General features: G+C 38.5%; 1 protein-coding gene and 1 pseudogene across 1 annotated transcript; both read left to right on the top strand.

The window, feature by feature from the left end:
* Positions 1-6,488: 6,488 nt before the first annotated feature.
* LOC137029086 (hatching enzyme 1.2-like) lies at positions 6,489-7,643 on the top strand (annotated as a pseudogene).
* Positions 7,644-12,235: 4,592 nt separating this feature from the next.
* Positions 12,236-13,391, top strand: LOC137029085 (hatching enzyme 1.2-like). Its single transcript, XM_067398601.1, has 5 exons — positions 12,236-12,304; positions 12,393-12,465; positions 12,568-12,708; positions 12,790-12,907; positions 13,001-13,391. Exons 1-5 carry the CDS (start codon positions 12,236-12,238, stop codon positions 13,389-13,391), a joined length of 792 nt encoding a protein of 263 aa, XP_067254702.1.
* Positions 13,392-13,683: the final 292 nt, after the last annotated feature.

Here is a 13,683-nt window from a genome sequence, read left to right as displayed (position 1 = left end):
TCGCGTTACTATATATTTGAAAGTTCATAAAAACATCACCTCTCCTAGGCCAGCTGACAGTGATTCGCAAACCCAATGCTGGTCATACCATTGTAATGAGGGGTGTGATTTCTATATCGCCAAGGGCAATCCATAAAAAGCATTCAGTCCAATGGGGTCAGCACGCAAAGCTTTGATTTGCATATTTTTGTATTATTGTAATTTTCTCAATATCAATGTTGTATTATTGTAATTGTATTATTGTAATTTTCTCAATATAAATGTTGTAATTTATATTTTATATCGTATGCTAAATATGAAAGATTTTCACACTGATTTGATTTTGATTCATAAATCAAACAAGGGTTTCATTTCAGTTTATTTTTCTTAATAAGCCATGTAGCCTATGTGGGATAATTTAGAGTCTACCTTGCAGAATAAACCCCATCAGGTTGTAATGAATACCAGCTCACTAATACAAACTATTTATTTTCAATTAAAAAAAAAAAAAAAAATGCTTTATGATTTTTTTTTTTTTTTACGTTTGAATATTTTAAAAATTCAGTGAAATTTTCAACTTTTCATCCATGCCTGATGATAGTGCCCATCTTATATATTAACATAGATATTTCTCATGAATAGCCTAAGTGTTAACTATAAGTCAGTGTCAGATGTGGACAGCACTGTTGTGAGGCACTTGAAACCCATATCCATTTCAGTGGATTAGTTCAACAGATTTAAGAACCTTCTCTGATTCTTTAACTTTTCAGACTAACAGACGAGGTCAGAATTTCCTCCCTTTAGTGACACACATTACACTCTAGACACTAAGACCCTACCCAAAATCCTCAGTGGGAACCACCTACACTGATAAGTATAAAACCTAGTTAGGACAGAAACCTCAGCACAGACAAGACCACCCTGAACAGAACGCCCTTACGAAAAAGAAGTATTCTTCAAGTTCATTTTATCAAGTATACTTAAGTAATGTTCAAGTATATTTTTTAAGTAGGCCTATACTTTATGTAGTAAATATACTAGTGTAAATGTAAACTTGTAAGTATTTTAACCGAAGTATACGTTTAAGTATACTATAAGTGTAACAACAGTAAACTTTAAGTACACAACTAACTACGTTTCTCATTTGTACTGCATCTGTACTACAAGTGAACTTATAAGTAAACTAGTAGTTTACTATTTTAATAGTAGTACATCTTTAGTATATGAAAGTACACTTTGACATATACTCTCAGTAAACTACTAGTGTTGTGCAAGTTTTCACACTTACAGTTTACTATTCATATAATAAGCAGAACCAGAATGAGCAGAACCGGATATATAATGAGCAGAACCAGAAAACATGAAAGCATCACACCAGTCCTCAGGTCCTTGCACTGGCTTCCAGTTGCATTTAGAATTGACTTTAAAGTGCTGTTACTTGTTTATAAATCACTCAATGGCCTAGGACCTCAATACATATGCTCATAGAATATAAACCAGATCACTCAGATCATCAGGATCAAGTCACTTAGAAATACCAAGGGTTCACTCAAAGCAATTGAGAGTCTGCTTTTAGCTGTTACGCCAGCCGCAACTGGAACCAGCTTCCAGAAGAGATCATGTGTGCTCCAACAGTAGCCACATTCAAATCCAGACTCAAAACACATCTTTTTATCTATGCATTTGCTGAGTGAGCACTGTGCTATGTCCGAACTAGTATTATTTTTTATTCTTTTAATTCCTTTTCCTGTTTTTATTTCATTTTTAATGCATTTAATATCTTTTATGTATCATCTTGTTATTTATGACTTTTAATGCATTTTAAATATTGCTGTCTGGCTGAAAGAGCTGTGAGAATTAGGAAGAAAGCATTTGTGATTAGGTTAAAATTTGGTAAATAAGTTTATATTTTGGTCTCATCCGTTTTTCTGCATGTGCTTTATTTGTAAATAGAATTTGGTCTCTTTAATATTAGTCTAAGTGCATTAAGCGTTTTCTTGAGAGGAAACCGTTTAAGATATAAACGTGTTGCGTTCATATTTTTGGGCTCATTTGCGTATCTCCACACAGTACGCTTTAATAAATATGTACAGAATTGTTTGTTTGTCACATGAAGCGTTTTTCTTGCTAAGCATTTGAATGTCCCCGTCAAGTTCTGTTAATTCACGAGCGCAGTGAGAGTCAGACTTGCAAAGGTAATGTTAATTAAAACCAAACGAAATCAAAACGTTCAAAAACACTTAGCAATGTCATTCTTTTATTGAGTGATAAGCAGTGGGTTTAATCAGTGCCATTAATTATAGATTTGCCATCCGGCGTCTTCTCGTCATCTCCTCGACCTGCTTCCCTTGGTGTTTTTACACGTAGAAAAGGCGAAAAAACGTTTTTCATTGTCCAGTTTTCTCTCAGAACGATGATCTGAGTTACTATCACAATTATCGATGCAGCATTAATGACATACAATGGTGACATTTTTCACAATCATGACAGAAAACAAATTACTGCACTAAACTCAATAACGGAAAGGCTGCGCGATGATCTGAATTACTATCACCAATCATCCTGTCAAGATGGCGGATAAACAAAGAAGTTACCCAGAACTCAATGTGGCGTGATGTCAGATTCGTATTCTCTATACTATCTTTTTTATCAACACTTAAATGTGAGTAGGTTTCATTAAAAACAAACAAACAAACAAAGTAAACATTTTAAACAAAAAGCTGAGAAAATTGAATTTTTGTCAAAGACAATGTCCGGATGGGATTCAGAACGATGATCAAACACAGTTTGAGTAGATCGAGTCCATAAACACCACCAAATCTTCAAAGTCCTCATACAGTAAAGTTAGGTAGTTTTGATTAATATGCTGTTTATATTTGCGTCAAATTGTGTGAGTAATATTCTATTGCTTGTTTTAGCTTCTTCTTCTCTAATTTTTTGTTTTGGAGATTCTGTCCTGTTTCAGAAGATGCGTAACAGTGCCCCTACCGTACAGCCTGAAAATTCAGTCAATGGCGAGGAAAGAGTTAAGTAGATTTGAAGTAAATTCCTATGTACACTACCAGTGGACTAGCCTACACAAAAATTCAGACAATGTACTTTTATATTTTACTTGTATAAATATATTTTTAAGTATTTCTCGATCAAAAGACTGAGTCCAAGTTTAGGCCAATGTAGGCTACCTTTCTGGACCTTTAAATTGTTGATTACATTGCTGTCTATGGACGAGTCATATACTTCTCAGATTTCATCAAATATATCTTAATTTGTGTTCCGAAGATGAATGAAGGTCTCATGGGTTTGCAACAACACGAGGGTGAGTAATTAATGACAGGATTTTCATTTTTGGGTGAACTAACCCTTTAACCTGTGGCCAGTTGCATAAACTGCTTAAGCCGAGTTCAGACTGCACGATTTTCAAAGCAGTCGGGTCACTGTTCTTTTCACACTGCATGACTATCTTGGCCAGCATTCAGTCGCTGCTGCGTTCATACTGCACGATGGATCGGCGACAGAAGGTTTCACATTGCATGACTTTACAATAGGAAGAATCGCCGACAACTCTGTCTGGCACGCAAACTACGTTTCACAACCAAACACACGATAAGGAAACAACGCGCGCAAGGCCCTGCGTCTCAATCAGCTCCTTAGGTAGTGAATCAGTACATAATGAAAGTGAATGTGGCTGATACCCTGATCAGTGCCCTGACTACTGAACTAGGGAGCTGATTGAGACACACGGTGGGATTATTATTAAAAATAGTAGCCCGCATGAAGCTTGAAATACGAATTGCCTGTGCGCTGATTTGCAGTGAAAACAATACAAAGAAAAGAAGAATATGGAGGAAATGTTTGGGGAGACGCAAAGTACAAGGATTGTGTGTTCTGCAATGACAGTTGGAGCTAAATACATAACTTTTCAATGTGCTGCTGTTGCGGATGGTCAAGCAAATGTTTGTGCTTTGTTTCTGTTTGATAGAATTGTAATGTTTATGTGAATGAAGCCATGCTTGCTGATGTTGTGGTCTATAACTCCTCCCCGAACTCCCCGCTGCTCTGGATCTTGCTCTCTCATTGGCTGTCAGTCATCGCCGATGTAGTTTTCGGTCAGAACACTTTTCACACAGCAGGATTTTGAATCGCCGACAGGTCCAGATATTTAGCATGCCAAATATCTCACGGGTGTCGGCGACTCGTCGGCGATTCTCTCAGATCGCGTCTTTGCTCATTCACACTGCGTGATTGTCACTCGCGTGAACGAGCACCGATTTGCCTGTGATTTCGGGCATTTGTCGGCGATTTCTCAAAACCTGTCGGCGAGCCAAAATCGGGCCTAAAATCGTGCAGTCTGAACTCGGCTTTAGACTATCTTAAAACTAAAGTCATCTATTTGGTGCCATAGAATTGAAAATGTAATTAATTTTTTTTTTTTTAGCATAGTTGAATAACAACAGTTTAGTACATGGGAATAACATACAGTGAGTCTCAAACAGCAATTACTGTTTGTGGGAGGATAACAAAATTAAATGGAGAACTTTTCAACATATGAAGTTTTATTTAACAGAATTCGGGAGGAGCACGTTTGGGTAATCAACCAATCAGCACAAGGAGAAGCCTGTATATAAGCCCGTCTCTCACCTCTATCCCGCGACATGTTTCACAGCATCCCTCCATTCACCCCATCACCTTGCTCTTGGCTGGTTTCTATCCCAGTCATGGAAGGGGTGTACTCTGGGTTTGGGCCAAATTCCGAGCTCGGCGCCCTTCCCTGGACGGCACGCCAAATACGCGTAAACTACTATATAATTTGCTATTGGATTTCATGTACGTGTAAACACGTGAAGTACATTACATGTCAGGTGGGAACGCTCTGGCAGTGTAAATGAAGAAAATAACACAATGCAAGAGCAATTACCAGAATTTTTTCTTTTTTTCCCCCCAGAATCTCTTTGTAAATGAAACTAAGAACATCTTACTTGTGATGTTAGGATCAAATTATAGAGCTTTTTTTTTTTTTTTTTTTTCTTCTGCTTCATTGCAGAAACTGAATGTAACATCTGAACTGCATAATAAAATACACAATTTCTATAAAAGCAAATTAGAAACGTTTTCGAAACTTAAAATCACAAAGAGATGAAATGTGACTCATCTTTAACTGGTAATGGTGTACAGTTGAATGTGTAAAATGCAGTAGCATTGCTTTGCGTAGTTCAAGTCAAGTCAAGTCACCTTTATTTATGTAGCGCTTTTTACAATGCAGATTGTGTCAAAGCAGCTTTACATTGATAACTGGTATATAATTTTGGCTGCACGGCAGCTCTTAAAGAATAGTGTCAATGCAGGCAGATCAAAGCACTGTTGAATCAAGTGTCCCCAACTAAGCAAGCCAAAGGCGATAGCGGCAAGGAACCCAAACTCCAACAGGTAACATCAGGTGGCAAATAGGTGTTAAAATGGAGAAAAAATACCTTGGGAGAAACCAGGCTTAGTCGGGGGGCCAGTTCTCCTCTGGCAAACAGTGCTTTGTTACGATTCAGGTTGCTATCATAAGTCCGGATTGAAACATTCAAAGTATTTATTTCAGTTCCATCCAGTTGAGGATCGTATTCATCACTGCGGTACAGACGGTTTGTGTAGGAGCTGTGCCACTGGCTGCCGTGTCGATGATGCCTTCACAATGGATGATCTAGTTGACTCAATCTCTGCTGACACTTCAGGGCTGCGTTTTGGTCGTGTCAAGACGCCGATCCTCGGTCTCACCTGGATACGGCCCGGATCCGCTTGACTACGGTAAAACTCGGGATAAACAGAAAGACTAATGTTAGCGTAGATGCCATTCTTCTTCTTCAACCATTAAACAACTTTACTAAGTAGCAAGGTGGGTTTGTCACTGTTTGAAATCATGTTGCTTCTTCATAACAAAACAATTGTATCAAATAAAAAGTTGTGTAGTGCTATGAAATACTACCAGTATATAATATAACATTTGTCCTGATAATATTTTAGCAATACACAGTAATTGTTTCTGATTTTCCATTAAATCAAAAGCTTTCAGCTTAGCTAAGCTAATTTAAGTAGTCAGTTGTCCATCTTGCTAATATTTTTTGGAGTCATTTTCTAATCTTTGCAGTACATTGAGATGTTCTCATGAATAAGGATTCACTGGTAATCTACCTACAGAGCACATTTAATGTATTGTGGACCATCCCTCTATATTACTGTGTTAGGGCATGTGTTGAAGTCCAAAAGCTAAAGCACGTCCATTACAGAGAATTAGATGAACAAACTGAGGTATATTCTATGATTGTGCAAAGATTAGGACCAACAGGTGGGGTCAGAGCTTCCTCCCTTTAGGCACACATTTTAGACTCTGGACACTAAGACCCTACCCATAATCCCCCAGTGGAGCCACCTACTCAGGTGAATATAAAGTCCAGACAGAACAGCTCGCAGACATCAGACCTCAGCACAGGAGCATCCTTGACATCTCTACACACTGAGGACACAGCATGGACACAAGAGCCTCCCTCTCCATTCTGCTGCTGCTGTTTGGCATCTCCCAGGCGTCTCCTCTCATGGTAAGATCCTATGTAGCCTCTCTATCAAATTATTAACACTCCTCAAATGAGTTGTTTAAAACATCTCTATTTCTACCACCAGGAGCAGATGTTTGAAGGCGTATTTGTATCAGAGCCTGAAACTCTGGACATCACCACAAGAATTTTGGACACCAACAATGGTCAGACACCTTGTAGATTTCTATAAAGCCAGTAAATGGTCAGTGATTGAGGCCTATAAATATTTTGTGTTATTTCATCAATATGTGTCTCTTTAAATGCAGGATCATCTGAAGTCTTGATTGAAGGAGATCTGGTCTTCCCAAAACCAGAAATGCTCTCTACTGCTTGAACAACAACTGTTTCTGGAAGAAAAACTCTAACAACATAGTGGAGGTCCCGTACATAGTGAGCGCTGAATTCTGTACGTGAATCTCCTTCATTCGTTGAACACAATTCATTCATTTAGATGCCATTTTAAACTTGTGGAACCTTTTGTTTGCAGCCAATTATGACAGATCTGTGATTGCGAACGCCATGTCGGCCTTTCATGCCAAAACCTGCATCCGCTTTGTGGCCAGATCATCTCAGACTGACTACATCAGTATTGAGAACAAAGATGGGTCAGAACAATTATACAAAATAATCAGGACTCTCTTTTACAACAAGAACATTAAATCAGATATCTAACCCCTTTATTTCCTTTCTCCTCTCAGGTGCTACTCTTCTCTAGGTAGAACTGGTGGCAAACAGGTGGTCTCCCTCAACAGGCAAGGCTGTGTGTACACTGGCATCGCTCAACATGAGCTGAATCATGCCCTGGGCTTCTACCACGAGCAAACCAGGAGCGATCGTGACAAGTACGTCAAAATCAACTGGGAGAACTTGTCTCCTGACATGTCCTACAACTTTGAGAAACAGGACACCAACAACCAAATCACTCCATACGACTACAGCTCCATCATGCACTATGGAAGAACAGCCTTCGCCATCCAGCCTGGGCTGGAAACCATCACTCCCATTCCTGATGCCACGGTGGAAATCGGACAGAGGCAGGGACTGTCCAACATCGACATCCTGAGGATCAACAAGCTGTATGGATGCTGAAGATGAGGCTTGTACACATAATTTAATATAGGTCATATATCTGTAGATGAATAGTGGTGTGATGAGGTTATGTTTTTATGTCTTTTGATGGTGCTGAATTTCTGAAATATGTAATTGTGTTGGGTTGTGAAAAATAAAGCTAAACTGCAAGACAAACGTATACTTTATTTGTAATTCAATGACAAGTTTAAGACAGCGGTTGACTGTAGCAGTAAAGGCGTCATTGTACTGAGCTTCGCCTGCAAACAAATTAAAGCCACCTGGTTTAACCTTAGGAAAACTGGAGGACTGGGAATATTACAGTATATGATGTATTCAATTCAACAGGTTATTTATTTATTTATTTTTATTATTATTATTATTATTATTATTATTATTAAATGCAATAACATAGCTTTTGAAAGATGTTTGAGATTTACTGGTATAATCATATGTTCACAGCTGAAAAGAACGGTTTCCCATTTGATACTTTAAAGAGCTTTATTGTGTCAAGATCCTCTACTGGAGTCAATCACTTCTGCATCCTCTAGTACAACACATTCAACTTTCAAATTCACCAAAGACTGAGAAAGTCCACAGGAGAAATAAGTGTGATCACCTGAAGAACAATGTGAGCCAAAGATGCAGTTCTAGACATGTTGTGAAGTTCTGGTGAAAATAAGGGCTGTGTTCACAATGGACTTTGGTTCCGGAAAATTATAAGAGCATTCTGTGTGAATGCAAGCCAGAGCCAGAATGCTGGGAAATGTGGTCCTTGTACAAGATCCTAGTAACATTAATGGGATAAATCTTGGAAAATATAAGTGTGAAAAGAGCCAGAGCCAATGCCGTGTGGGGTGTGTGTTGCAGTGATGAAGTTAGTTATCGTGCAACAGTTTGACTTGCAGATGGAAAAAGGTGCAAGAAAGAAAATAACAATTGCTGCAAACAAGAGACCAGGGATCTACTTGCCTTTCATGGAGAATTGAACCAGCAGTTTAATGATACCATACAGCATACACAATATGATGTTTTGTTAAAATCACTTCATAAAATTAAGTTTGAACCACTGCAGTCACGTTGACGGTTTTAACGATGCCTTTAGTACCTTTCTGGACCTTGAAAGCGTTGATTATATTGCTGTCTATGGACAAGTCATATACCTCTCGGATTCATCAAAAATATCTTAATTTGTGTTCCGAAGATGAATGAAGGTCTCACGGGTTTGCAACAGCATGAGGGTGAGTAATTAATGAAACAAATTTCATTTTTGGGTGAACTAACCCTTTAAGATTGGGGGGAACATGTTCATGTTGCCTATCCAATCAGCACGAGGGAGGCCTATATGTATATATATATATATATATATATATATATATATATATATATATATATATATATATATATATATATATATATATATATATATATATACATAGCTGACTCATCTATGGTCCTCGATAGTTTTCTCCATCCCTACACCACCCCGTCTCCTCACAATCACCTGGTTACTATTAACCAGGCATATAAAGAGTATGTTGGATTCAGGCTAAATTCTGAGTTTCGAGCCCTCCCTTCAGACAGCATGCCAAATACGCATACTTTTCACTTTTTATCTGATTATTTGTAAGAGTGAACTCGTGAAATTACTGTTTGTGGGAGGATAACAAAATTAAATGGAGAACTTTTCAACATATGAAGTTTTATTTAACAGAATTCGGGAGGAGCACGTTCCGGTAATCAATCAATCAGCACAAGGAGAAGCCTGTATATAAGCCCGTCTCTCACCTCTATCCCGCGACACGTTTCACAGCATCCCTCCATTCAACCCATCACCTTGCTCTTGGCTGGTTTCTATCCCAGTCATGGAAGGGGTGTACTCTGGGTTTGGGCCAAATTCCAAACTCAGCGCCCTTCCCTGGACAGCACGCCAAATACGCATAAACTACTATATAATTTGCTATTGGATTTCATGTACGTGTAAACACGTGAAGTACATTACATATCAGGTGGGAACGCTCTGGCAGTGTAAATGAAGAAAATAACACAATGCAAGAGCAATTACCAGAATTTTTTCTTTTTTTCCCCCCAGAATCTCTTTGTAAATGAAACTAAGAACATCTTACTTGTGATGTTAGGATCGAATTATAGAGCAATTTTTTTTTTCTGCTTCATTGCAGAAACTGAATATAACATCTGAACCTCAGAATAAAATACACAATTTCTATAAAAGCAAATTAGAAACTTTTTCGATCAAAACTTAAAATCACAAAGAGATGAAATGTGACTCATCTTTAACTAGAAATGGTGTACAGTTGAATGTGTAAAATGCAGTAGCATTGCTATGCGTAGTTCAAGTCAAGTCACCTTTATTTATGTAGCGCTTTTTACAATGCAGATTGTGTCAAAGCAGCTTTACATTGATAACTGGTATATAATTTTGGCTGCACAGCAGCTTTTAAAGAATAGTGTCAATGCAGGCAGATCAAAGCACTGTTGAATATCAAATGTCAAGTGTCCCCAACTAAGCAAGCCAAAGGCGATAGCGGCAAGGAACCCAAACTCCAACAGGTAACATCAGGTGGCAAATAGGTGTTAAAATGCAGAAAAAAAACCTTGGGAGAAACCAGGCTTAGTCGGGGGGCCAGTCCTCCTCTGGCAAACAGTGCTTTGTTACGATTCAGGTTGCTATCATAAGTCCGATAGGATTGCAACATTCAAATTATTTATTTCAGTTCCATCCAGTTGAGGATCGTATTCATCACTGCGGTACAGACGGTTTGTGTAGGAGCTGTGCCACTGGCTGCCGTGTCGATGATGCCTTCACAATAGATGGTCTACGGCAGTGGTCGCCAACCCGTTGCTGCGATCGACCGGTCGGTCTTTATCACTGTTCCAGTAGCTCGCGAAAATAACAGAAATATGAGTACAAAAATACATTACATTTCTCCAGTCTGTACTGTACTGTACTGTATTTTTGTATTTATTTTTCTGTTATTTTAGGGACCTACGGGACAGTGATAAAGGGAAATAGCCCACATCATGTCCGAGTCTGTAAACGGCCGTAAACAAGAGACCAGAGACGCTGAAGATGGACGCAAAGAGGAGACAATTCTGTAGCAGACAGAGCAGCTCACTGTTCACGATGCTCGAAATATAGGAAGAAAATATAAATATGGAATTGGTTGTGAGGGGTTATATGAATGCATCTGTAAAAGGAATTACTGTCTTCAGAAAAATTTCGATGGCAATGGTATTTTACTTTCCTCTTACCTCCGAATAAAGTAGCTAATTATTAGCGCAGTTCAGCTTTGTTTACAGCGGTAACCAAGGAAACGCTGTATCTCTGCTGCTCCATAAGCGCCACCTGCTGTCAGAGAGTGAATCTGTGTCTCATTCAGTCTGCTGTTTTTGTTTCAAGCTTTTTTTGTGTGTAGCATATAATTTCACAAAGATAAAGTCAGACCGTTCTGTTTTTGCTTTAAATCTTGAAATTAAATCTCAATTAATTCAAATAAAAAACAACTGCTCATACAATGTGATAGCATCTTTGTTTAGATTGTGATTAAAAAGCAGTGGTTCCCTCTAATTTGAAATGGCTATGTATCTTTGTTTATAATAATAATAATAATAATAATAATAATAATAATAATAATAATAATAGTAATAATAATAATAATAATAATAAATATCTGCAACCAGTATAAGAATCGGCCAATTTGCTTGTAAAAATAAATAAATAAATAAATCAGAATCTAAATTGGCCATGAAAAAAATACTAAATACAATCTGGGCTGTCTTTTTCTATCAAGTAGATCTTGTCTTTCATAAAGGTCGAGGTCAGGGATCTTGGGCTTAAAAAGGTTGGTGACCACTGGTCTACGGTAATGGACTACGGTAAACCTCGGGATAAACAGAAAGACTAATGTTAGCGTAGATGCCATTCTTCTTCAACTATTAAACAACTTTACTAAGTAGAAAGGTGGGGTTGTCACTGTTTGAAATCATGTTGCTTCTTCATAACAAAACAATTGTATCAAATAAAGAGTTGTGTAGTGCTATGAAATACTAAATATATATAATATTACATTTGTCCTAATAATATTTTAGCAATACACAGTAATTGTTTCTGATTTTCCATTAAATCAAAAGCTTTCAGCTTAGCTAAGCTAATTTAAGTAGTCAGTTGTCCATCTTGCTAATATTTTTTGGAGTCATTTTCTAATCTTTGCAGTACATTGAGATGTTCTCATGAATAAGGATTCACTGGTAATCTACCTACAGAGCACATTTAATGTATTGTGGACCATCCCTCTATATTACTGTGTTAGGGCATGTGTTGAAGTCCAAAAGCTAAAGCACGTCCATTACAGAGAATTAGATGAACAAACTGAGGTATATTCTATGATTGTGCAAAGATTAGGACCAACAGGTGGGGTCAGAGCTTCCTCCCTTTAGGCACACATTTTAGACTCTGGACACTAAGACCCTACCCATAATCCCCCAGTGGAGCCACCTACTCAGGTGAATATAAAGTCCAGACAGAACAGCTCGCAGACATCAGACCTCAGCACAGGAGCATCCTTGACATCTCTACACACTGAGGACACAGCATGGACACAAGAGCCTCCCTCTCCATTCTGCTGCTGCTGTTTGGCATCTCCCAGGCGTCTCCTCTCATGGTAAGATCCTATCTAGTCTCTCTCTCAAATTATTAACTCTCCTCAAATGAGTTGTTTAAAACATCTCTATTTCTACCACCAGGAGCAGATGTTTGAAGGCGTATTTGTATCAGAGCCTGAAACTCTGGACATCACCACAAGAATTTTGGACACCAACAATGGTCAGACACCTTGTAGATTTCTATAAAGCCAGTAAATGGTCAGTGATTGAGGCCTATAAATATTTTGTGTTATTTCATCAATATGTGTCTCTTTAAATGCAGGATCATCTGAAGTCTTGATTGAAGGAGATCTGGTCTTTCCCAAAACCAGAAATGCTCTCTACTGCTTGAACAACAACTGTTTCTGGAAGAAAAACTCTAACAACGTAGTGGAGGTCCCGTACATAGTGAGCGCTGAATTCTGTACGTGAATCTCCTTCATTCGTTGAACACAATTCATTCATTTAGATGCCATTTTAAACTTGTGGAACCTTTTGTTTGCAGCCAATTATGACAGATCTGTGATTGCGAACGCCATGTCGGCCTTTCATGCCAAAACCTGCATCCGCTTTGTGGCCAGATCATCTCAGACTGACTACATCAGTATTGAGAACAAAGATGGGTCAGAACAATTATACAAAATAATCAGGACTCTCTTTTACAACAAGAACATTAAATCAGATATCTAACCCCTTTATTTCCTTTCTCCTCTCAGGTGCTACTCTTCTCTAGGTAGAACTGGTGGCAAACAGGTGGTCTCCCTCAACAGGCAAGGCTGTGTGTACACTGGCATCGCTCAACATGAGCTGAATCATGCCCTGGGCTTCTACCACGAGCAAACCAGGAGCGATCGTGACAAGTACGTCAAAATCAACTGGGAGAACTTGTCTCCTGACATGTCCTACAACTTCGAGAAACAGAACACCAACAACCAAAACACTCCATACGACTACAGCTCCATCATGCACTATGGAAGAACAGCCTTCGCCATCCAGCCTGGGCTGGAAACCATCACTCCCATTCCTGATGCCACGGTGGAAATCGGACAGAGGCAGGGACTGTCCAACATCGACATCCTGAGGATCAACAAGCTGTATGGATGCTGAAGATGAGGCTTGTACACATAATTTAATATAGGTCATATATCTGTAGATGAATAGTGGTGTGATGAGGTTATGTTTTTATGTCTTTTGATGGTGCTGAATTTCTGAAATATGTAATTGTGTTGGGTTGTGAAAAATAAAGCTAAACTGCAAGACAAACGTATACTTTATTTGTAATTCAATGACAAGTTTAAGACAGCGGTTGACTGTAGCAGTAAAGGCGTCATTGTACTGAGCTTCGCCTGCAAACAAATTAAAGCCACCTGGTTTAACCTTAGGAAAACTGGAGGACTGG

This window comes from Chanodichthys erythropterus, chromosome 10, assembly GCF_024489055.1.
Source record: "Chanodichthys erythropterus isolate Z2021 chromosome 10, ASM2448905v1, whole genome shotgun sequence".
Lineage (NCBI taxonomy): Eukaryota > Metazoa > Chordata > Actinopteri > Cypriniformes > Xenocyprididae > Chanodichthys > Chanodichthys erythropterus.
Note: the sequence above shows the minus strand (reverse complement) of the source record. Positions and strands in the feature narration are given on the sequence as shown.